The following is a 24,031-nucleotide window of genomic DNA, read 5'->3' as shown; positions in this document are numbered from 1 at the left end:
GCCCCAATCCTAGTCATACATACACTCAGTGTCCACACTCTTAAAAATCGTTCACAAAACACTCGCGTAATTTCTCGTAATTTTAGTTATCTTTATCATTATCGTTCGTAAATGTTTACAAAAATAATTTATAAATTACATAACTCTTGCTATTTAGCATTCCACTATTAGTTAATCGTTTTGTGTATATACTTATACATATTGTATAGTTTTGGGCCAACAGATCAGCCACTATCCCAAACGAAACGAAGTTACAAATGCACTAAACTTTTATTCCCAAAGAGTAATTCTTTAATTTGTAGTAACATCCCATCGATAATTCTTGGTATTGACTCTGCGGCTATACAGAAATAAGGTGTTACGCATAGAACTAAGGCTAAAATTGAACTAAACTCTGCGGTTCACTAAATTCATATCGAACTAAGTGCGCGCTTAAGTACGGATCTGTGTCTGTACCTGTATCTGAATCAGAATTTACATAATTGTAGTAGTAGTACATTTTCGCTAAACTAAAACACAACGAAATCAACGTTTGTCAATGAACTTTGGCTACGCTTCGTTTAATTATTACACAATTCATATTCTTGCTATTTGGAACACATCAGCTGTAATCACTAAAGTATATAATATAAATATCGGTTCTATATATGTACTAAGTATGCATGTTCACGGTACAATAATTATAACAATTGCTCGAGACTAAACACTAAACACAAACTGGAAGTGTACCCACCTTTCGGGTATCTCTAAAGAATGAAAACCTTAAGAAGCGACTTAAACGAGGAAACAAGAATAAATCAATTTGTGGCTCAAATTTCGTTCTATGATATATACATTCCAATTTCATTAATTTTTCTTTTACTTTTCTTTATCTAATTTTCTGTCTGATTTGTTGTTTTTAATATTTATAAAGCTTTTTGTTTTAAACCGTTTTCGGGGAAACTATTTTGCAACGTTTTGTCAACTTTATGCTTAAAATTAATCCATATAAATGTATATCCCTTCATCATCATATCGTAGATTGCAGATTGCAGATTGCAGACCCCTAGTAGAACATCTCGTACTTGAACAGACTCCTCGAACGGCTAAGACGCCTCCTCCACATCGGCCACATGGGCCACATCGCCCTCGGTACTTGACACTCAAATGATGCTCTCGTCGTTGTTTCGTGTCAGTCGAATGCTCGTCGTCGTCGTCTTGGTGGTGGGCTCTGAACCGGAGTCAGGACTCGATCCTAGTCGTCGACCCACCTCGTGGTGCCGTGGCGTGGCCGGCGTTGTAAAGGTGGTGACCACAATATTCTCGTCGTCATACAAATCAAAATCCTCGTCCTCATCGTCATCCTCCTCCTCCTCATCAGAGTCCGAGTCGGTGTCCTCATAGTCCAGCAAGGCCGTGGTCACCTGGTTCTTTCTACCAGGCACACCCACTGCCGAGCCACCAACCGCTCCCGCGTTCATACGTCGGATCTGGGTGCGTGGCGTTGCCCCAAGGCGCGGCAGAAGAGGCTCCCGACCACTGTGCATGAGGCGCTCGCTGTTGGCACCGTTGGCGGCTGTCAGAGGAGCACCCTCCCAGTCGTCGGTGTCCGCAGGCTCGCAGAGAGACTTCGAGTGCCCGTGTTGGTACGTTGATTCCTCGGGTATTGTGTCTCTGTTGTGGTGGTTGTGTTGTGTGTGCGGGTTTGTTGTTGTTGGTTTGTTGGTTGGTGTTGGAGGTGGTGACGGTCGATGGGTGGTGGATGATGTGAAGAGAAGGCGTAGAAAGTTAATGTCAAAGTTGTGATCAATTTTGGCTGATGAACTGATTTGGGGGTTTCAGGTTTTTGGGCTTTGATTTAGTAAATGTTGGGCATGAGTCTAAGTCTAATTATAGTACGAGTAGGGTTTTAAATAATTTCTAGTTGAAAAGAAACTTAAGACTTAATTTAAAAGCACAGAATAATAAAAGGTTGTTTAATAAATACATATTTATGTATATTTATTTTGAGCACTACAAAAAGCAAATTAAAATGGAACAGAAAATGGGAGTTCGGGTACAAGAGCAAGCGCAGAAGGAAGACGACGGTGTTTAAGGCACAGTATAGCAGTTACGATAGGGGTACTCTACAATTTACATTTATCTAAATTATATCATAAATACAATACAATTTCTTAAGAGATTTATGTACATCATGAGAGAAGAACCAGTCTGTTCGCCGTCTATTTATCGATTTTTTTAAGAAATATCATCGTTAGTGATTAGCACAGTATGTTAGACTGCATTTTGTTTAGTGGTTTTATTTAATGATTAGTTATTGTAGGAGTTAGTGGGTGTCAGATCACGTGTCCTCTACTTTTAGTAGAACGATTATAAGTTTTTGTCTAATACTTACACATAATTCGTGTGATTAAAGCCCATAACAGATACACTTTGGTTTTAGGTGTGTGTTTTTTGTTTTTAATTTTTCTACGGATGTTATCACAGGTGCTCGACTGTATAACAGTCTGGTGTCTGTGTGCATGGGTGTGTCTGGGTCTGTGTGTGTGCTATAGTACGGTTTTTGGGTGTATTTAGTGGATGCTGTGATTTAGCTAACGGAAAGTGCTTTGGCTTTGGCTTTGGCTCTACCTCTAGCTCTGTGCTCGGTTTCGGTTTTGGGCTATTCGGACTCAATTGAGACGGCGCTAAAAATAATAATTTTTCATAAAATCGTTTACCAATTCATTGGCGTTCAATTATTTCTTATATTTCGACCTTAGTTTAGTTACTTGGTTTTTATTTATTTATTTATTTTTTTTTGTTGGGAATCATCACAAAACAAAGAAACACAGCAGCACAGCAGACAATCGTGTGAACATTCAGTTGAAGTAATTTCCTTCAGTGTCTTTTTGTTGGTTTGTTAATGGTTAAGAAATTGCATTGCATTTAGTTGAGGTTAGCTTTTTTTGGGGTGGGGATTAGGGCAAGGATTAGGTCGAAAGCTGGACGGGAATTCGGATACATAAGTTGTTTATTATTTATATACAAACAATGTTATACACATATTAGATTCAACACACAGAAACATATAAAACATACAGAGAAAGCGTGCAAATGAAAATTCTAAATTTGAAATCAAGAAATAAAATCAAACCTGTTAAAACTAGTATACAAGAGTATACGGGTATAAGAGTACTAGTATACGAGTTGTGATAACGGTGAAACGGTTGAACAAAATTTTACGGCTATTATAGAGACAGTTGACAGACTGCCATACAACATACATATATTCAGCTGAGCCAGTTTTGCACTGTTATACAACTGGTATACGACTAATCTGCAGCTGTTATACAATTGTAAAACAATTTTAGCTTCCGTGTAGCCGTTATACATAAAAGGTTATACGACTGTTATACAACGGTTATACAAAAATAAACTGAAATTAACACAATAGCACATTTTGGACTACCTCAGCAGCCCAGCATAATTTTTCGAAATCAGAAAGTGCATGGATGCAAAATAGATCGGATCCATCCAATTGAAACAACTTCCTATATATATATATACATACAGAATATATACTATATACAGTGGGGATAAATTGAGGAGAAATTGGAGGGGGGCCAGCTTAGATCGGGCGGGGTGTATGTGTACGAGTGCTGTGATTGAAGCTTCTGCCAATTGCAAAGGGAATGGTGCCCCACAGAATCGATTAGATACAAGTTTACCAATTCCATTTGGGATTAGATATTTGAGATGAGAAAGATTGCTATCAAAGTTCAGCCTACGGATAGAAGGGATATCTGACTGTTACTCTACAATGATATGCACTGATCTGTGGGCTTTATATACAGTATATAAAGATAGTGTTTGTTAGTATATATGTATGTAGTATATACTAGTATATGCGATAGTTAGACTGAGTCTCTCATGGTTCACAGAGACAGAAAATTCGATTAATGGCCGGTTTGGTTTGCGCTTTAGACATTTTGATATCATTACTATATCATTCGATTACTCATTACTTGGGATAGTAGTATGTGGCGCTACTCTCTGATGTGGTGGAGGTGGGCGTGGAGCTTGACGCGCTCCCTGTTGTGCTTTCTGTTGGATTGTTGGAGGTGTTGTTCTTGTTCTTGGAGGTGGATGTAGTTATTGTTGTTGTTGTTGTTGATGGTGTTGTTGGAACTGTTGTTGTTGTTGTTGTTGAAGTAGAAGGTCGAGTAGAAGTACAAGGAGGTGGAGGAGAAGGAGTTGCTGTGATCTTGGCTGATTCTAGTAAAGTAGCGGCTCCCGGACTAATATGCAAAATTCTACTGGGTCTGCGTCCAGTTACAATTAGTCTGTAAAATAATCATCAACGATAGATAGACACAGGACACAGCACACAGTTGCACAACAGCACAACACATACGCACACACATACAAATGTTTGTTTGGTTGTAGTTGGTGAGTGCGAGCAATATTTTTTGGAAATTTTAATAGCAAATGTAATTAAAAAGTTTCAACAACTTTGCTATGCCTTCGCCGGGAGAACAGGGTGCAAAAAATACCATGGCAGTGGAAACACTTATGAATAGAATACAAAATAATTATGATTTATTTTGGGAATCCTCTGCGATATTTAAAAAAACTATTCAATACGAATTGCAGATTTTTTTCAAAAGACCTAAATTTTGTGTTTTTGTTTCACCAATGGATTAAATCTTGGCAAATAAAATTCTTTTCAATTCTTCCAACTCTATTGATTGGTCAACAATTAAGTTGGAATAAAAATATACAACTTGGATAAATATGTATTTCAATTGAGTATTAAAAAAAAAATCATTTGTATTTGCTCCTGGGAAATAAAAATGTATTTTAATGGGAAGTAGGCGATTTTCTCGTGGATTTGGGAATTGGAATTCGATACATTACGAAAAAATAAAAACAATAAAGCCATATAGGGAAAGGGTTGCTAGCAATTTTATGTAACACAAATTAAAAATGTTCCTGAAAGCAAAACGTTATTTCCCTTTTTTGAGAAATTTAAAAAAATCAAAATTGAAAATTAGTTATTTGAAATGAAAATGCTTTTGGTACACTTTTTTTTTCGTTAAGGCACAAAGCAATTTAGAATACCAGAAAGTCTGAGCTTGATTTCTCCATGGCAGAAAAAACATTAGAACGCTGGAAGAAGACGACTTAATACAATTTGGAAGCGGAAATTGAACAATTTCTTTAGTTTTTGATTTCAAATATAATTTTTAAACAACTTTTTGTTTGAAAAAGCGTAAAAAAATATTTAATTTTTTTTTTTAAATCGGAAATAGAAAAATCATTAAAAACCATTTACAAAGTGCAGTCTTAAATTTTTAAAAATTGCATTGAAGCTATTACATGCTCCAAAGACAATGAATTTTAATTTCTGCATGTTTAAAAAACACGAAAATATTTGTTTAGTTCAGTCTTTTGATGTTTTATTTAATTAAATATTTACAGGAAAATCTACACAGATCTAATTGAAGCATAGAAAAATAAAGTGAAGCAAGCTACGGATTGATGTAAAAATGTAGACAAAAATCAAATTTGTTTAGGTATTAGTAAGGAAAGAATATTAATAAGCTAAAAGAAATATACAAGCGCCAAAGTAAAACAAAATCGTACTGAAACGGGTCTCACAATGCGGAATAGTATAATCAGTTAAGACATTCTTTTTGTTTCCAATTAAAACACACATATAAGACCCATTTTAAACGATATCAGCCATGATATTATACAAAACAAAACAGTTGATGAGATATATGTATGTACAATGTACATATCTACACAAAATCAATGGAACAACACAGACATATTTGTGAATATTTGGTGTCTGACCAAAAAGAAGAGTGGAACTTACCCGGTGAGCTCCAGCATGGAGCCGCGACGGACATTTCGCCGATGGCTGGCGGTGACTGGAAACGGGCCGGAGTGTCCATCCGGACCCAGTTGGTGGTGGGGGACCATGCCACCGCTGGCGCCGCCGCCCAGTGAACCCGACGATATCGACTGGGAGCGCTTGTCCAGGCGCGGATTGTGCATGGACGTGGAGGGGGCTGTGCTTAGGGCCGCACCTGGGGGACACATCATAGTAGACGAAGGCACAACCATGGGATCACCGCTGGCAGTGGCGTCCACGGCACCGGTGCTGCCGATGCCAATGCTGCCGCCCTTGGAACTGGAACTCTCACGCCGAAAGAGACCTATGACGGACTTGGGCTGTTTAGGCTTGTTTATACCACCTTTTTGTTGGGTCAGTTCGGATCAGTTTTTGGATCGGTTTCGGATCAGTTTTACAACGAGTTTTTACATGGTGTGGTGGCAAGTGTAGGTGTTTTTTTTTTTTTGTGGTGGTGTGGAGCGTGGAAGTGGGGCAACAGTTACCGAAGGAAAACAATGCGGGAAAAGAGAGAAAGAAAAAACAAAGTTAAGGAAAAATCACATGAAAAATCAACAAATACATTAAACACACAAAAACTAGGGTGGTGTAATGGATTTTTCTTTCCGATTTCAGTAGAATTTTTGATGGTGCTTTTAAAGGAAACAAGTAAACCATATATATACACAAGTACTGATAGATAGGACCGATATATACAGATCTGATTCGAGGAATAGCAGCCTCCTTGTAAAAGCCAATTTACAATCAAATCAAACGAGGACATAAGAAGAACGACCCCTCAATAACCGTTTGGTCTTTAGTTTTCAGTTTTCAGATTTGTGTATGTTTTCCCCCCATTTCCCCCCAGAGATTCCCGGAAGGATCGTTTAAAGATCCATTACTTTATACATTACCTAGGAATGTTGCGCTTGGAGAATTGTAGGCCAAGTACTCCTTGTTTGAGGCCCAGGCGGGAAACTCGTTCTGCTGCACTGCATCCGTGCATTCTTCCCCGCCGCGCTTCCACGGCAGCTGCGATTCGGTGGCCGTGGGCGTGGCCACGCGTCGTTCTCCATCCGATTCGCGGGACAGATTCCGATCCTCCTCGGGTATAGGATGTTCGGCCACTAGATCACAAAAGAAAAGGCGGTGAAAAATGCAAATAAGTTTCGAAGTCGGACAGATCTATTGGGAAGTCTTTGCTCGGGCATGCAGCATACAGTTTATACACTGCATCGATCGCATTTAGAGATTTTTTTCTGTTTTGGGTGGTCCAATTCGATCGGTAGATATATCGTTCAATGGAATCGAAACAAAAGCGCAGTTGATGGGAGGAGGAACACGAGTCACATGGGTTTAAAAGACAAACAAAGTGCGCCGAACTTAGGTACAAGAAGTAAATAATAATATATCGAATAAAATTATAAGAATTCCCTATAACAAACAGAGTTTCGAAACCACCACTAAAACATATGGAACAATCTTCAATAGTATAATATTTTTATTTTGTCAATTTATATGCTTCTGAATTGCGATATTTCTCATCGAAGATTTGATTTAAATCAATAAATGCTTTCAAGATATCAATTTAAAGTTCCCTACTATTAATAGAGTTGTATTTTTTGATCTATCTATCCATAAAAAGGGAAATCACATGAATTTCCGATACCATCGAGACCCAAGGCGATATGGATATGTCTGTCTGTCCATCTGTCTGTTTATCAGTTCTCGCCTTGTTCGAAGCGACTATAAAGAAAATACATTTGAAGATACAATAAATCCGTAAACGCAGAATCAAATAAAAATGATTACATCTACTCGATTGCAGAAAAACGTCGCGATTGGTTAATTTTTATAGCCAGAATGAATAAAATAAGTGGAAGCACACCTATCGTTTGGCTCTTTGAACACCTGGCTTTCGGACACTATCAATGCATACTTAAGTCAGATTAAGTTTTAATATATATATGTACATTGTACATATATGTATGTAGAAACGGACTACTGGCTGTATTAGTTTTGCAGTACGCGTTCCTCTTTATGATTGTGATTTGGTTTTCTTGGAAAACATCACATAAAAAAATAAACTGAATTAGTGGTCAATCAATTTTGCTGGTATAACAAAAACATGATTTAGGACCCGATCTGTACACTAACTATAAATACAACACAGCACATTAAGATCTATCTACACTGTCCCAAAGGAAATTATCACATAAGGACCTGTTCACTTTACCCCAAGTATCCATTAAATTTACCTAACTCCATTTTTAAATAAAAATTAAATTAATACTAAAAAAGTAAAAAATAAGCAAGAAATTTCGTCATGCACAAAAATGCCATGCTTTGCTTTGATGGTTCTTCTTTTTTCAGTTTAGTTCTTTTTTCATTTTAAAAGTGTTTTTAAAATTATTATTTTTTTGGTAAGAATTTGCAGCTAAAATGCATGAAAATTTGGGCTTTTGGCAAAAGGCAACTTTCAATTTCATTCGTGGTCTAGAATTTACTACCAATCAATCAATCGAGTTTCAATCAATGGAATTGCCGCTACAAGAAATTTTACAATTTTATGTTAGCGACGCACGAAACACAATGGTAATGACAGCTATTTTGAGATGGGTTTCTGGACTACATCTAAGTAACACTTAACATGGGTTACAATTTCCGAGAACAAATCAAAGGATTAGAATGTACTGAAGTTAAACGAAAATAAAAGGTACAGATTAGGCACTAAATATAAATCGTTAAACTCAATCAAAAATAGTTATCAAATCGCGCAAAGTGCTGAGCACAGATGCAAAAGATGCCGTACTAAGCTCGTGGCACTATATAAACGAGCATTGGATACATGACTGGCATTATACGAGTATTATAGGAATTATGAGTCGAGTTGAGTTTAAAGTACACATAATGTTGGTAATGTACGAATGTATTTTGTGTGTGTATTTTTAGTTGAATGGTAGCTACGCTTTGGATATATCAAAACTGGTAAGGAAATACATTCTGTTTCGGAAAAAAGCGGAAGATTTGGTCTATAAAGAATGTTACAAAGAATATTCGAATAGATACACGTACAATACGTATCCATTCTGGAACAAGTTTAGTTATAGTTATGAAGGAATTCCTGATATATTACATCAGGTAAGTGGCATAATTTTGTTTAATAGAAGGAATTATATGAAATATCGTTACGTTTTGCAAGCTCCAAGATCTTATTCCATACTGTCTGATTACTTCCTGATCATTTCTTAGCTCTTAGGCATATTAAGGGTATATTTTCATTGTAGAAGGAACATTTACATACATATGTACATATATCCCTAAATTAAAGGAATGTATTTCTTTGGATTTGGGATCTAAAGAGTACAGTATATTGTACAAGAAGGAAAATGTACATTAAAATATCTTTCAGGAATGGAATTTATACAGGATCTTCCCTTACTTCCGTTCACTACTGATTGATGAATGATATACAAGGATAACTCTAATGTAATAAGGAACTTTATATCTAAGCATGTTTGATGAGCGAGAGGAGTGCATGACTTATGCTGTTCTATACAGCATTCAATGTTTATTCGGTTTATTTCAAAATTCGGTATGGATTGATGATGATCTGGTTCTGAATCTGAATCTGGATGATAATCTTTTACCAATGCTCTGGTATGAACGATCCCGTCGCCAGGGCAATATCAATTCAGCCGCTGTGGGTCCAACTGGATCCGGCGAGTCTAACTCGGAGTCGGGATCATCGGCCTTCGGGGCATAATGCTGTACGACGATGCGCGCCTTGGAGGCATCAAAACCGGGCAGGTTTTGTATATGTGCTATCAGGGAATTGTTATTCGCGCGATCCGAGTCAGCTAATCGTGTGTATCGATTTACATATTGATATATATATTTTTTGCAACATGTTTTTTGCGCCCAGCAATAGATTTTTTGCAACAGGTTTGTGTGTTTTCGAAATAATTTGGGAAGGCATAAAACAAGAAAAAAAATATATAGAAAGTTCGTTGTTATAGCTTTTATTAGGTGATTTTCATTTAAAACTGTAGGAGAATAAAAACATACGCAAAATACAAAAAAAGAACAAAAAAAAAACAAGGAAAATGGAAAATGAAATCATCAAAAGGGCTAGCAGAACTTTCTCCAAAGGGGAAACGAAACAAATTGCAATAATCTTTGGTTGAAATGAATGGCTTAATCAAAAAATCAATCATATATATTTACCTACGTAAACCTTGTGCTACTTTACTCAAACTATTCGATTGGATAGGTGTGTTTTAATCGTAGTATCGTTTATGTACAAAAACTGTTTAAAACCTTTTGAAGATTTCTTTCATTTTTTCACAACAGAAAACAGAAAATATTATTTAAAATTATGGCATTTTTGTGTGAACAAAACAAAAAACATAGGGTCGAGTCGAACAAGGATAAACAAGGTAAATATCAGATATCGCCATATGACTGCTGATAGAAAAAACGACGTTGGTTCACAGTAAGGAGGAAAGGAAGTGTCGAAACAGTGTCGATATAGAGACAGAGGCTATGTGTCACAGCGCCTCTCAACTCAAAAGATTAGTAACGAAATTAAAGTTAAGTATTCAAGAAATATGGAAGTATATATACGATCGTACGTATACTTTATATAGATCGTTAAACATTACTTACGTGATGATTTGGCTGTGAAGGTCAGGCCGTCATCCCAATCGTCGCTGGCGCCAACAACATTGATTTCGTTCGGATTCTGTTGGCTCTCCTCGGCTGTTTCATTAAGTACATTGTTAATATAATCTTTTAAATGTTTTCAGTTCGGGTTAAACATAATAAATGAGGGCACAGGCAGAGGCAGTAGTGTGGAGTGTGTTTATGCAGTTTTAGTTACAGATTTTTCGGCCAATTGTGTGTGTAGGATTGGGTGTTTGCAGCATCATTTTGGATGGTTGGAAAGGCAATGCAGGGAAGAAAGAGAATATTTTGGGATGGGAAAATCAATTAGTTGCCAATTTTTCGGAAAATTATTTAAAATATATGTCACATAAAATGAAAATGGTACGAGTATGGGTATAAGTATTGGGGGAGAGTTTGTAAGGTTTTTATCTTTGATTTAAACCAACCAAAACAAAAACCCTGCGTCATGAATACGCAATGTATTTTGTTTTTGTAGTTGCAGAACATTACAGTATTAGATTAGAGGTACATACCTCAATTGGGTTCAAAGATTTGCCCAACGCTTATTTTAACCTTAGAAACACTCCCTTTCATGCACAAACTTTTAATTTAGAAAATAAATTATATAAATTGTTTTTAGCAAGGTGTTTCAATAAAAAAGAAGGAATATGACTTTCTAGATATGGACAGCGCTTGATTATTTTTTAATTTATTACAAATATGTTCAGTTTCAAGGCTGTGTAAAACTAAAGAAGATAAATCTACATGAGATTTTTTTCTACGAAAAACTTTTGATCTTGGAACAGAGAGATCTGCTCCGATTTAATTAGTTTGTTTGTTTGTTGCTGATTTGATATCGTTTCATTTACCTATTTCTAATCTACGATATTTGTTAAGTGAATTGTGAGAATGTCTTTTTCTGTAAGATTTTTTTCGTGAATGGTTTGAACTCGAACTCGTACCATTGGAGAGCTGCTTGGTGGTGCCGTTCTGTTGGAAATCATGGAACGACACATGATTCTGCTTCACATTCTCCTTGGGTTCCTGCAAGGTGCAAAAGAATATCCATTAATATGGGCTAAAGAATATATAATTTATACGCATTTACTAACCTTATTGTTAGCACCACGTTTGCTGCGCTTGTGATGTTTGCGGTCATTGAACATCCTTCGGAAATTCATTTGCATTTTGTAATTGACCTGAAAGAGAGAGGGGTTCCCATGAGTTGTCCTTCCGTATAAGTGATCCAGAAATTGAAAACGCAATATGTTTTGTTGTGTGTGTTCTGATTTCTTTCTTGCTGACGAGACAACCGCGACTCACCTGTGTGGACAAATCTCTGTCATCTACTGCGTGTCGGCTATAACTAAGACGACGGTGCTGTAAGAACATTGATGGAATGCAAATTAGGTTTCGAAATCATAAAAATGCCAGGCAACGAAGTGATGTAGTTAGACAAAGTTTTTCAGTTGCAATTAAGGACAAGTATATATAGTATTGTAGATATATATGTATGTTTATATAAAGTACGATTAATTTGTCTGGATAACTAGCAGAAACATGAACGGAGCAAGTGTAAAACGACTTTCCATAACATTTGTACAGTTTATGAATAGAGATTAACATAGATCGAGTGCTTGTGTCTAGTACGGACTAACATTTTAGTGGCTCTTCGGCTAACCGAAGTCTAGTTTTTCTAGGATATATATTGTAAGTACTATATATATGAGAGAGCACAACAATTATTGGACAGACAACAGGTATATTGGTTGGTGTGTATATTTAGTTTTTGTTGGAATAAAGTGTAAAATAATTCAATGCAAATATAACAAACTAAAGTGCTTAGAAAGGGTAGTTCTGAAGAGGGGAAAAACAAAAGAAAGCCAAGGGGGGAGTTAAGCATTAAGAGAGTAGGGAAAAAGCTACAAAATCATATCAAAAAGATTTTAATAAATATATTTCAGGACAAAAAAACTAAGATTTATGTTGAATATTCTAAAAGAAAGTTAAATTACTTAAGGAAATTTGTGTTCGAGTATTTTTGTAAGTGTCAACATTAACTTTTACGATACGAAACATTTACATTAGATATTTGCAAAGAGATATTCTTTTACAATTAGATATTTATATATTACTTTATTTAAAAGAATTCTTTGTGTGATCTGTTATTCTTTTCTACAGTTTTGGAAATATAATACATTTCATTTCTTCCCCTATTTATTGGAGACTTTTGGGAAATGCTTTTGAATGTGTTCACTTATCGCAAAGCTCTAACTTTTTGGAATCCTAAAAATTTGGAAGTATGATTGCTGGTCTCATTTTTCCCAAAACGTGTAAGGATACAGAGAATTCACATAGGACATTTTCTCTCCTTTTATTTTTTATAAGACGCGAGTGTGGTTCAGTTAGAAATATAATATGTTAAGGGGCAGAAACTATCAATCTTAAACTGGTATATTTTGGGATAATCTCTGTTTTATGGTCTCTATATAATGTACACGAAATTAATGTTGTTGTTTTTTTTTTTAATTTATGGGATTGTCTTGCAGATGCCATGTATTTTGTTTTTGCATTCTCGGCCATTCTGTTTTTCACATTGGGAGCCAATGCCCAACGACACATGGCATATGAGTGAATACATGGCATTTATCTACGGCATGTACATACATACATATATCCTAATAAAATAATCAATCATATTCCCCTGTCTATTCGAAATTTCTATTTGCTTTTCAGGTAATGCATATTAATGGGCGGATTTAAGCATTGCCTTTCGTTAATTAAATAATTAAATTAATAGTATGAGATCATATTAGAGAACACCAATTAGAGAACATTTAGAAAAGTAGATTACGAGATTAAAGTTTTTGTTGGTTGCAATCAAAGAGATACAGAGACACACACAGCACAGAAGGAACGTGTAACATTTAACAAAGTTTTTGAGTTTCATAGTTAATCCGAAACGAAGTTTATATCAAAAATCAATCAAGAAACAGATCAAATCAAATAGAACTAAAACCAATTAACCAATTTATTCGTACCATTTGTATTGAGGCCTTTATCGAAAATATATATCGACAATAGATCGATAGTTTATCGAAATGTATTATTATAATTTTTTGGGTTTTTTTTTTATAAGCACACGAAAGCGGATTTTGGATTTATTTTGCAACCGTTGTCGAGAAGTTGATGTTGAGTAATCGAAACAACGGGAGAGAAATTAAATAAACGATTAATCACAAATATATCTATAGATGTATATAATATATAGTATATATGTATATAGTCGGCGGATTGAGGCTATATAGAGCTAGAAAGCGTAGAGTGTCTCACAAACTAAATGCCCAAAAGTACAAAGAACAGAAAAGCCGAAGGTGAAGAAGTTACAGTAGAACTCTTGGCATATAGAGATGCTTCAGTGAATAACTAGCAGAGATACAGATAGACAGAGAGAGAGAGAGAGAACGAAGAAGTGGTGACAGATAGAGTCAAAAACTCTTTGGGCTGGTGGTGTGCTAAACTTTTACGCTATATAGAAAATCCAACCAAAAGAAAAGTGACTGCAAAATTGAGGAACGAAACTGAAAAAAAATGGATATTCTAATCGATTCCCTTTTCGAATAATACATACCCTTCTATAAGGCTTCAGCTCTTCGGCCAACAGATGATGGATCCTGGCATCAGTCAGATCCTTCTTGGATGGATTATAGTCCAGCTCAGCCATGTCCAGGTTGCGACATGTATTGTCTAGATTTGTTAGACTGGGACTGCAAAAGCACACCATGACATTAATATATCTTATCAATAAAACAACAGGACAAGCTAGAGATCAGTTCTAATAGTATCAAGAAGAGTAAATCATACGAGTGGTTAAACGAATTTCAGATCAACAGATCTATATATAGACGTGTAGTAATGTTTTTGGGTTTTGGTTTGGTTAGTGGCCGGATTAAATAGAACTAAAGTTTTGTGCAGAGTTTCATGCTACTTCTACAACAGATAGATTTGAGTTTCAGTTCGTACTGCATGCAGATCGATCGTTAGATCGATTGGTGTGAATACAGATATATCATATTGAGAGCATCGGCTTAGCGTGCCGGATTCAATCCAAAATTCGTTTACCATGTGGTATATATGGTTGGCGGTGCCCACCTGACACCAATATAGTTATTGGTATAGTTCCTAAACAAAGCGCTCATCGACTCGGTGCCAGTCATTTGGCCAATTGTGGAGGGATTTCGTCGCATCACCTCCATGGCATCGCGCATCGTTAGCTTCGAGTACGTCTCAATGATCTTCGGTTCGGCTCCCTGAAGGTGTAAGGAAGGTGGAAAGGAATGGATATTTTTGAGTATTTTAATCCCTCAAAAGGATTACAAAAAACAATTCGCTTAACACTAAGCCTCTGCATCGCCTTCGTACAGACGTCGAAGGTTAATGGTCGTCGTCCTTCGGTCTATAGGCTTTGGCTTATTCCTATTCAAATGCTTCTCATAGTTTTGCATGGGTATATGATCCAATAGATGCAATTCATGCACTTCCTGTGTGGCAGGAATCAGGGGATGTGTTTGGTTTTATCCTCAGCTTTTGTTCCCTACAAACAACCAAATCTCACCTTCAGATCCCTTATAATCAGTGGGCGTATAAAGCGATTGTCGAAACGCTTGAATTTATCACGCACATTATAGTTGCCCGTCTTGCCCACAATATCCTCAATGCCTGCCATCAAATGATCCATAAACTGGAACGCAAAAGTCAACAATAAGTCTCAAAATATCTATTGCTGCTATAAAGAAGCATTACCCTCTCGTGTATACGCTCATTCATGGTGGGTTTACGCTTATTTGCACGCTTCACATTCAGTATGCTGACCAGCGGCTTGATGGTGATGCCTTGCAGGAAGACGGTAAAGTAGATCACAGCTATGGTGGTGGTCACAAACATGTTCTTCTGCTTGACCACGTTCTCATCGACCAGTAGGACCAGGGCAAAGGCCACAGCGCCACGCAGGCCGCCATACGACATGACGAACTGGTCCACACGCGACAGCTTGTGTAGACGGAAGCGATTGGCAATGGCTGTCAGAAGGATGACACCTAAAAGAAGGAGAGTTCAATATGCATTTGGTGCGCAAATAAACCATAGATATACCCACCTAACACCCGAAACACAGAGCAGAAGGCAATGGTTAGGACCACAAACCATGTATTCCATACATGCATATTGTTGACCGTGGCTACGCCTAGGAACATAAAGATAATGGTCTCCGCCGAACTGGATAACATCTTTAAAGCATATTTCACGGTTGTGTGCGACTTTTGGGATATATTCGACTCTACGTAGTTCTTCATTGTAATCCCACAGAAGGTAATCCTTTGGAAATAAAAGATATTTTAATGATATATCACACATTTCATGCTATATTTTATACTTACGCCAATATGCCACTCATATGAAAGATTTCCGCATTCAGATATGCCAGATAAGCCATCACAAAGATGAATATGGGTTCAATTACACGCACATGATCGGTGAAACGTGTCACCAGACCCGTCAGGAAGCCCCAAATGACGCCAATGGCTGTGCCACCCAGGGCCACAATGAAGAAGGAACCGCAACCACTAAATATATCCTGGGGTATCACATTGTCCAAGCCAATGGTCGTGTAACCCTCCATCATGTGGTACATGACAACCTGTGCGGGGAGAGGGAGGAGCAGAATGGAAAACCAAGTTAAGCTGTTGCATCCATTAAGCATGTCAAGCGGCTGTTGACTTAATTGACTCGATATCCGTGGACCATCCATCCGTCAATCAATAACGTTCTTTGCTTACCGTAACAGCATCGTTCAGCAGGGACTCGCCAAAGACAACAATGTACAGGATCTCATTGACGTGTATCTCCTCGAATACGGCCAGCACAGCCACCGGATCCACGGCGGATATCAGCGAGGTAAACAGGAAGATATCCATCAGTCCAGGCGTCTGGCTCTCCCCATAGATGCCGGTCAATCCGCAGGCATACAGTGCACCGCCTGCATAGAGAGAAATCAGAAAAAAGATGAGGATGAGAGGATGCCTTCACGTAATTTATTTTCTAGCTCATCAATTCCTGGGACTTAATTAGAGATTGTCTCCACCCATTGCAGGGCCAATAGATTGCAGTTCGTGTGTGACATTGACATTGAACTACTACTTGTACGAGTCGTATCTCGAAGTTACTCAAGTCAATTGATAGACGAGCTTTTCCGCCAGTAATTTAATTTGTAACTACGCAAAATGATTGTTTGCTATGGCTATTTGTTCAATGTTCTTAAGTGGCAAGATACGTATACTCGAGAAGGTGATATACAATGGCAGCTATTATATTTGAGCTCTTTCAGAGGTGTTTAGTTGATGTTTTTCCAAGAATTCGATGAATGGAATGCTACAGAGATGAGCTACCGTTGTGGTCAGCAATTTGAGAGGTGGTAACGGGGTCACCAATAAGCATTTTGTTGTACATCAAATATACGACTATATGTACTTAAACTCTATTGATTTAATTGGATTCCTGTAGGCCTAAGCCTACAAAACGACAGTGAGGAACTGCTGTATGACGCGACACGCTTGTTTATTTTTTATTGTTGTACCCACTATCGATATATATATATATATATATATATAAAGATATTTGAAATTCCTTACGTAATCATTCTACAACTCTTCGACGGCACTGTGGTGGGCTTATGTTCAACTTTAAAATAATACTGGATGTCCAGAGTTCGAGTCTTACTCATTTATTCAGGGCTTAAAACATTCACTAAACAAATACCAGAAAGTCTTCCTTATTTATCTTACAAATATTTCTATATCCCCTTTAATACTTCCTACATTAAAAGCTCAACTTCATAGAGAACATAACACTCTTCGAAAGCCATAAAACAATCTAGTTTTTCTCAGATACGATAAAATAGTTTGAATATCAGAATGAAGCTTAAGCTCCCAACTGAATAAATGATTCATGAAATGGGAATTTTTCAAATGAAGTGCGATAGACACTCGCACTCGTTCGCGTATATTCACTGTGATGTTCTCGCTCGCATTCGTATGTAATCCAATTTGCTAAACATAAGTAATTGCCATCTAGGGCTGGGTATGTGGTAAGGGTAAGGTTAAGGGTAAGGGTATGGGGATCGGGTTGTTGAATGGTATTGTTTGAGGCAACTCAAGCGTGTATCCCCCGGAATCCGTTTTGGCGGTGTCGGTCGTTCATCTAACTGGCGTCTGTCCACTCCCCCTTTGTATCACTTGAAACATTGTTTGCTATCCACATCAATCGCATGTTTTGTTACACTTTGTGTAAATCACATCTAAGCGCTCTTCTCGTTACAAGCTATATCCAATGCCACGCCTCCTCCCCTGACTGTCATTTGTCTGTCTGGCAATGTCTGTTCGCGTGCCACAAAATTTATACAGGGCGGAGAACCGAATCATTCATACATTGTCTCGTCGCAGCTTTGTTTCAATGGAGATGATTCACATGATTCATGATTTACTTTGCTCATCTGTATCATGTGTCTAATTGGTGGCTGTGTCTATAGCTGGGGTGTTACCTGCCACCTTTTTTGTCACCTTTTTTTGTCTAATTCTCTAACTTGTTGACCAAAATGGTTATTTTGTTTGTGTTTCTAATTGTCGGCCGGATTTTGTTGTTTCAATATACAACAATTATATTTACAATGTACAATTCACAGGACATTCGGTTTGAGGGGCTCTATGATTCTTAAGCACTTTTTAAATCGGGGTCACCAATAGCTCTAGGCTCAGAAATTTAAATACAATTTTATATGAAAAAGATTAAGTTGAATATCCCAATTATTGATTATTTTGTAGGAGCTGAGCAACCAACCCAGCCCCTCGATGACCACACTTTCCACAACCTAAACAAACACCACATTAAACCCACAAATTAAATACATCCATTGACCGATAGTGCCAGTAGTTGATGGACATAGATGGATGGGATTACGGAGAGCATGGAACACAGCCATCTACCCGCCACCTTTATTTATCAAGCCATCAACTAAAGGACAAAGAAAGAACGCTATCTGGATCATGTTTCAGTCTTAGTCCCACCCCACTCACCGATTGTGGCTATATTGAAGATGGTTCCGACAACGGCCATGAGCAGAATGGTTCCGAGGTTGTCGAAGAACAATCGATTGGGCATAAAGTACCCCGCATCTAGGATAATCGGTGGCAGCATATAGAAGAAGAACGTGTTGGGCGTCAATGGAGAGACGGCCACATCGGTGCAGAAGTACAGGACTACTCCGATGACCACGCCCACGACAATCAGTAGACATGATTCCGGAAATATTAGATGCAGTTTGGGCGTCATATGGAAACCTGAAAGTGTGAAAAAATGAAATAAGGAAATATGAAAATTATTACCAAAACATAAACAGGCAGTTGTGCAACGCAATTGATGGTGGATACACATATACATATGTACATATACATATATAAATATATTTGGAGGCATGGGGCAGTCGGGTATGCAAAAATATTTCCATTAATTACGAAACGCTAAAGTTTTCTATCTGCTGTTGGGTTTTCTGTCTGTGTGGCGGCGGCTATAAAAGCCAAACCACATTTCCATTTCAATGATGGCAAATTTGCATGCAATTTGTAGCAGAACGCTTTTCTTTATCCTGTGGGCTATGTTAACCTTTAACCTATCTAGGAGTACATATTCTTTATTGCTTTTACTAGTCTGTTTTCTTATCCCTTACAATTCCAGTTCAAGGGCAAATAAGAAAAGAAGCGAGCCAATGAGCCAATACTGAATCATCGTTCCTATAAAATGAACCTATATGATATATGTAATCGTATATATAGTTACTATTGAAAGTGTCACTGGGAGAGAGCAATTGGTGGAAAGAACAGCCTAGGGAAAGTCATTTATCACTGAAGTTTTGCATAGTTCCAAGGCTAGTTCGATTCCCATATAATTCAAACATTCTATTGGGTAAGAAATGCTTTCTTTTTCTTTGTTTTAAAAATAGAGCAATCGGAAGTAAGACGCGGGAGATGTTTTATTTATAAAAACTAATCAGTTGGCAGGCGGATCGATCTGGAAATGTCCCACCTATCCGTTCTTCTGTCTGTCTGTCTTTTCGTTTGAAGGTTTCTCTGTCTTTCCGCTCACAAGAACACCTACATACTCGTCGATCTCGCAGACCATCATAGCTTAGGCTACCACATTTGCTAGAGATTCTAAAATTACTCAAAAAATAATCTAGTTTATGGTGGATTTCTGCATAGAAACATTTTTGGTTCCATTAACAGGAAGTAAACGCAGATAGCCATTTGCTATAAATGTGTTATGCCTCGTATTGCCATCTATTTTTGGTCTCCTGAGGGTCCTTGGCCGCTTATTCAATTTCAGAAGCTGCAGCATAAGCGATTTCCCCACTTGAAAATATAAATTGAAATGGAAACACGCCCAAAACGGCCAAGCGTCCTTGATGGCGGAAATGGATTTTCTCGCTTGGCTTTCGACAAGGTTTAGGGCCAGGGCCATGGCCAGGACCACCGACAGAGATATAAACGCATATGTCCAGAGCCTGACATTGAATGCATATTGAGGAAAAAGAGGCCTCCAAAAATATGTGCAAGTCTCAAGAGAATGCCGGCCGAATCGTTTAAATGATTGATGCAACCTCGGGGCCAGTTGTTGCTCTGGGGCAGGGCCAAGGTCAAGGCCCCGCTTGTGGCACAACAAACGTGTGGGCTGCCGCCTGATGATGGCTGGACGCCATCAGCTTATGCAACGTCCTTCGGCCAGGACACAGACACGCGCGCCCCGACTTGCCGTAAATCTGCATGAACGAAGGCATCGCGTTGCTAGGAATTACATAAACCATATTGATTTTGTCCTGGCAGCAGCAACAGCAGCAGCAGGAAAGGAAAATCACGCCCACACTTGAGCAGGAAAAAGGCTTACGGCAGCTGGAAAAACGTACATTTCCATGATAATCCAATGGGGGATTTTTCACCTAATTGGCATGCAATTCCAAAGAACTGCAGCACCACACCCAACTTTCAAGTACTTTCAGAGCGTGTATCCCAATCTTTTCAGTTGAGTGCTTAGTATCTTTATCATTATCTTTATAATGTATTTTCATGAAAACAAAAGTTGCTTTTCACTTGAAACATTGCGTCATGTGCGTCATGGGATTCATAAAAATATTATAAATAATTGCAAATATTTGCTACTGCGTCTGGCAGTGGGGATTGAGATTGCTCTGATCCCTGACACACTGTTTGTTGCCGCCACACTTTTCACTAGGATTGCACTTGCGATCTTGAGATGATTTTATTTTGGACAGGGCTTAAGTACAGCACACGATAAGGGTGATATTTTCTAAAATAAAAGTCTTACTGGGAGACAGATGATGGTGGTAAGAGAGATCGCGAGGCTGTGGCACCTGTCTTTGAGTTCTATATATTCCATATGAATTAATGTTCATGTTACTAGTAAAAGTCTCTCTCATCCCTAAATAATCCCTAAGTTTCCGCTGTTGCTAAAATTTGCAATCCATTGCATATCTTTACCTTGAGATAAATTCATTTCTCATAATCGAAAGGACATAAGGACAAGATAAAACCTAAAGAAAAAATCGAATTGTATGTGCTGTGAACCCTTCTACCACTTCTACCAATTTTGACTGTGTAAATGCCTTTTACTTACCGATTTTGGCTATACTAGCCGACAGTATCCACACTCCAATGATGAACGGTGTCTTGACATGACCAAAGTCCACCTGGGAGAGCGGATACCGCTCTATCTTCTGATGTTCTCCACCTCCACCATCTTCTTCGTCTGATTTCATCTCCAAGACAATCGGCTCCTCCAGGGATTCCGCCCGTGGTGCTTTCACAGGCGGCGCTGTGGCATCTTCGCCTCCTGCTGTCGCTGCTGTCTCTGCCAGCTGGGGATACAAAATGATTCAGATATTGGGGGGAGTTTATAACTGGCCAACAAAAACAAACATCAAATATTTGACGGGGCATTTAATGTGAGGAAAATCAGGTCCAGAATAAACATAAATCAAGTGAGGATTAACCATGGCGAGCACGGCGGAGCACTCGGCTTTAGCCGTGAGTTTGGGTAACGTTTAGCAGCACGCCAACGGAAAATTACAATCATTTTCATTAATGGCCCGCCCGAACGCCGAACAGAACTCTGAATTTTCGTGAATGAATAGAACCGAAACCTAATGTCTATGCATAAATTACGGCATTCAGGCCGCTGAAAATGTTGATCTAGGTCAGTGAGTAAGCGAGTCTTAACAAGAAGGCTAGCCATCTATGGAATCTCGTATGGGGATATGTCACACAGATTCAATGAATATCGCACTAGGGTATACAGAATTAAGGTTAATCATATTGCCTGCAAATGAAAGTTGTTTGAGAGATACACAGATACATATGCGAGTATCTCTTCAACTTCAACTGCGTAGATGACGTCAAGAAACTTTGCTAATTAATGGTTGGCTTCTCGCAATGTGGTTTAGTGGGTTTCAACAAATCGAATTTCAATTGTCAATGTCTATTTATAGAGCCATAAGGGCAATAAGGAAATGTTTGCCACTACGATAGAGCTGGACAGAGAGACAAATCGATGTGAAGTCTCACTGGAATAGAGCTGGACAGACAGACAGATAAATGTGACGTCAATCGATCAAAAGGGGGCTTACGATAAGGTACTCCTTAGCTATCTCCCAGTCATGTGAGCTCTTGAAAGCTGCCATCCCCTAGAAGACAAGCGCAGAAATAGTTTGGCGATTTATCTCTCAGAAAAATTGATGGAAAACTTACAGACCCATCCAAATAAATTTTCCATGAATCGTATTATCTTTTTTTCTATTTGCGTATTGAAGTATTTATACATATAGACACATCGCACAATTCTATCTCCCACTCCTCTCCATTGACATGTTTATGAGCTAATTTAACAGACGGAAAACGGCATGAAGCGAGTATTGTGTAAATATTTTGTCAGTTTTTGTAGACTCAAATGCACTTCAATGATAACCAATCATCAACTGCAAATTGCAATTGCATTCGGAGTGGAATTTCTCATCTCTAGATCTATTCTGTCGAATTGTCATCAAAAATATTTTCCCATCATCAAAACATTGCGGCGTCTTTCATTCGGACATCACTAATTGGCTTTATTACCGTGCCTTTTTTATGATATTCGGGAGGGACTGCCAACTGGTTGTAGATTGACTCTCTTTTTTAAATCTTAGAGACTATAGGAGTTAGTGCAACCAGATTTTGCAACCAGACAGACTCCTCTAAAGGCTCATTTCGCTCTTTGAAATCGCGCAACTCTATGGCATCCACAATTTTGAAAAAATGCCAAGACCGTAAAGGCAGACTCATTAAGAATAAACATATCTTCCTGGTTGCAAAAGCACTTTACGATCGGAACATTATTATAGCCAGCATGAACAAAATTAGCAGAAGCGCACCTATGGTTGGGCTCTTTGAACACCTGGCTTTCGGACACTATCAATGCTAGAGCAATGAGCTGTGGAATCCACATTACTATTTACCCTAAATGCTATTCTAAGCATTCAGATTTGTTATAAGTACATATTTCTTTGGTTATTTACTAACTAAACTTCGAAATTGCGATTTTAAATGTTACAACTATCAGAATACCTGGTATTCCCATTACTTCAAGTTGTATTTTAAACACTCTATAATGACCTATTTCTCAATTTCAGCGTATATAAAGAACTTAAAGCTTTCAAAAGAAAGTTCTCTATTCCCAAGCACATGTTTTTCTCAACTCCAGATATAATATTTATCCGATCGTAATGATTTTTGGATAATGGCTTATATATTTTATCTGCCTACCAAAAACTACAGCTAAATCGTTAAATTAGTAAATTACGAATTACATCAGTTTTGAAAAAACACGATATCAATAGTTTTTCCTCTACACCGACTAAACATTTTCCTCTCCCACCGAAACAGTGTGAAATTTCGTACTCACATTTACTTGGGTGACAGCGTCTCCATCGCCTGCAGAGGCCACGCCCACACTGGCACTGGTGTTGGGGCGTGCCAGAGCGGTGCCCGCCAGCAGACAGAAGATGGCGCAAAGGACCAGCATCCTTCGGTGCAAAAGGCCGCCACCACCACCACTGCAGTGTGGCATCCGTCGCCTCCTCTGATTTAATGTGCTGCAGGTAGTTCTCATCGGTGGTTGTTCATTATTTGTTGGATCAGCTAATTCTATCCTGTGCCTGTGTCTGGCTGTGGTTTCATCTCTAATCTCTATAGCACCATTCAAGGGACCTTCCCTTGTGCTGCTCCAGCAGGCGCGTCTGGCCAGATTCATTTGCTGTTGCAGTGCTGGCGTGGCACTGTCATAGTCCTGTTCCGTAAGGCTGGTCATTGTGTTGCCACCTTAAGGATATCCTGTGGGTTTCTGGGGGGT

At 38.2% G+C, this 24,031-nt stretch overlaps 1 protein-coding gene across 24 annotated transcripts; it reads right to left on the bottom strand.

The window, feature by feature from the left end:
- Positions 1 to 251: 251 nt before the first annotated feature.
- Positions 252 to 24,025, bottom strand: Nhe2 (Na[+]/H[+] hydrogen exchanger 2). Of its 24 annotated transcripts, none has more exons than XM_033380546.1 (20): positions 23,585 to 24,025; positions 21,266 to 21,506; positions 18,655 to 18,918; positions 16,363 to 16,562; positions 15,964 to 16,223; positions 15,684 to 15,901; positions 15,332 to 15,624; positions 15,144 to 15,269; positions 14,651 to 14,838; positions 14,160 to 14,295; positions 13,570 to 13,584; positions 11,852 to 11,908; positions 11,641 to 11,727; positions 11,398 to 11,572; positions 10,529 to 10,651; positions 9,511 to 9,720; positions 6,775 to 6,987; positions 5,843 to 6,224; positions 3,987 to 4,304; positions 252 to 1,653 (listed from the first exon to the last, which is right to left on the bottom strand). In XM_033380546.1, the coding sequence occupies exons 1-20, from the start codon at positions 23,987 to 23,989 to the stop codon at positions 1,143 to 1,145; spliced, it is 4,422 nt and encodes a 1,473-aa protein (XP_033236437.1). In that variant the 5' UTR covers positions 23,990 to 24,025; the 3' UTR covers positions 252 to 1,142. The 24 variants fall into 24 exon arrangements, with proteins under 24 accessions (XP_033236437.1, XP_033236441.1, XP_033236442.1 ...); XM_033380550.1 differs by having other exon boundaries at positions 11,491 to 11,572; XM_033380551.1 differs by having other exon boundaries at positions 10,529 to 10,621; positions 11,491 to 11,572.
- Between the last annotated feature and the right edge of the window lie 6 nt (positions 24,026 to 24,031).

This window comes from Drosophila pseudoobscura, chromosome 4, assembly GCF_009870125.1.
Source record: "Drosophila pseudoobscura strain MV-25-SWS-2005 chromosome 4, UCI_Dpse_MV25, whole genome shotgun sequence".
NCBI lineage: Eukaryota > Metazoa > Arthropoda > Insecta > Diptera > Drosophilidae > Drosophila > Drosophila pseudoobscura.
This window is presented reverse-complemented; position numbering and strand designations above follow the sequence as displayed.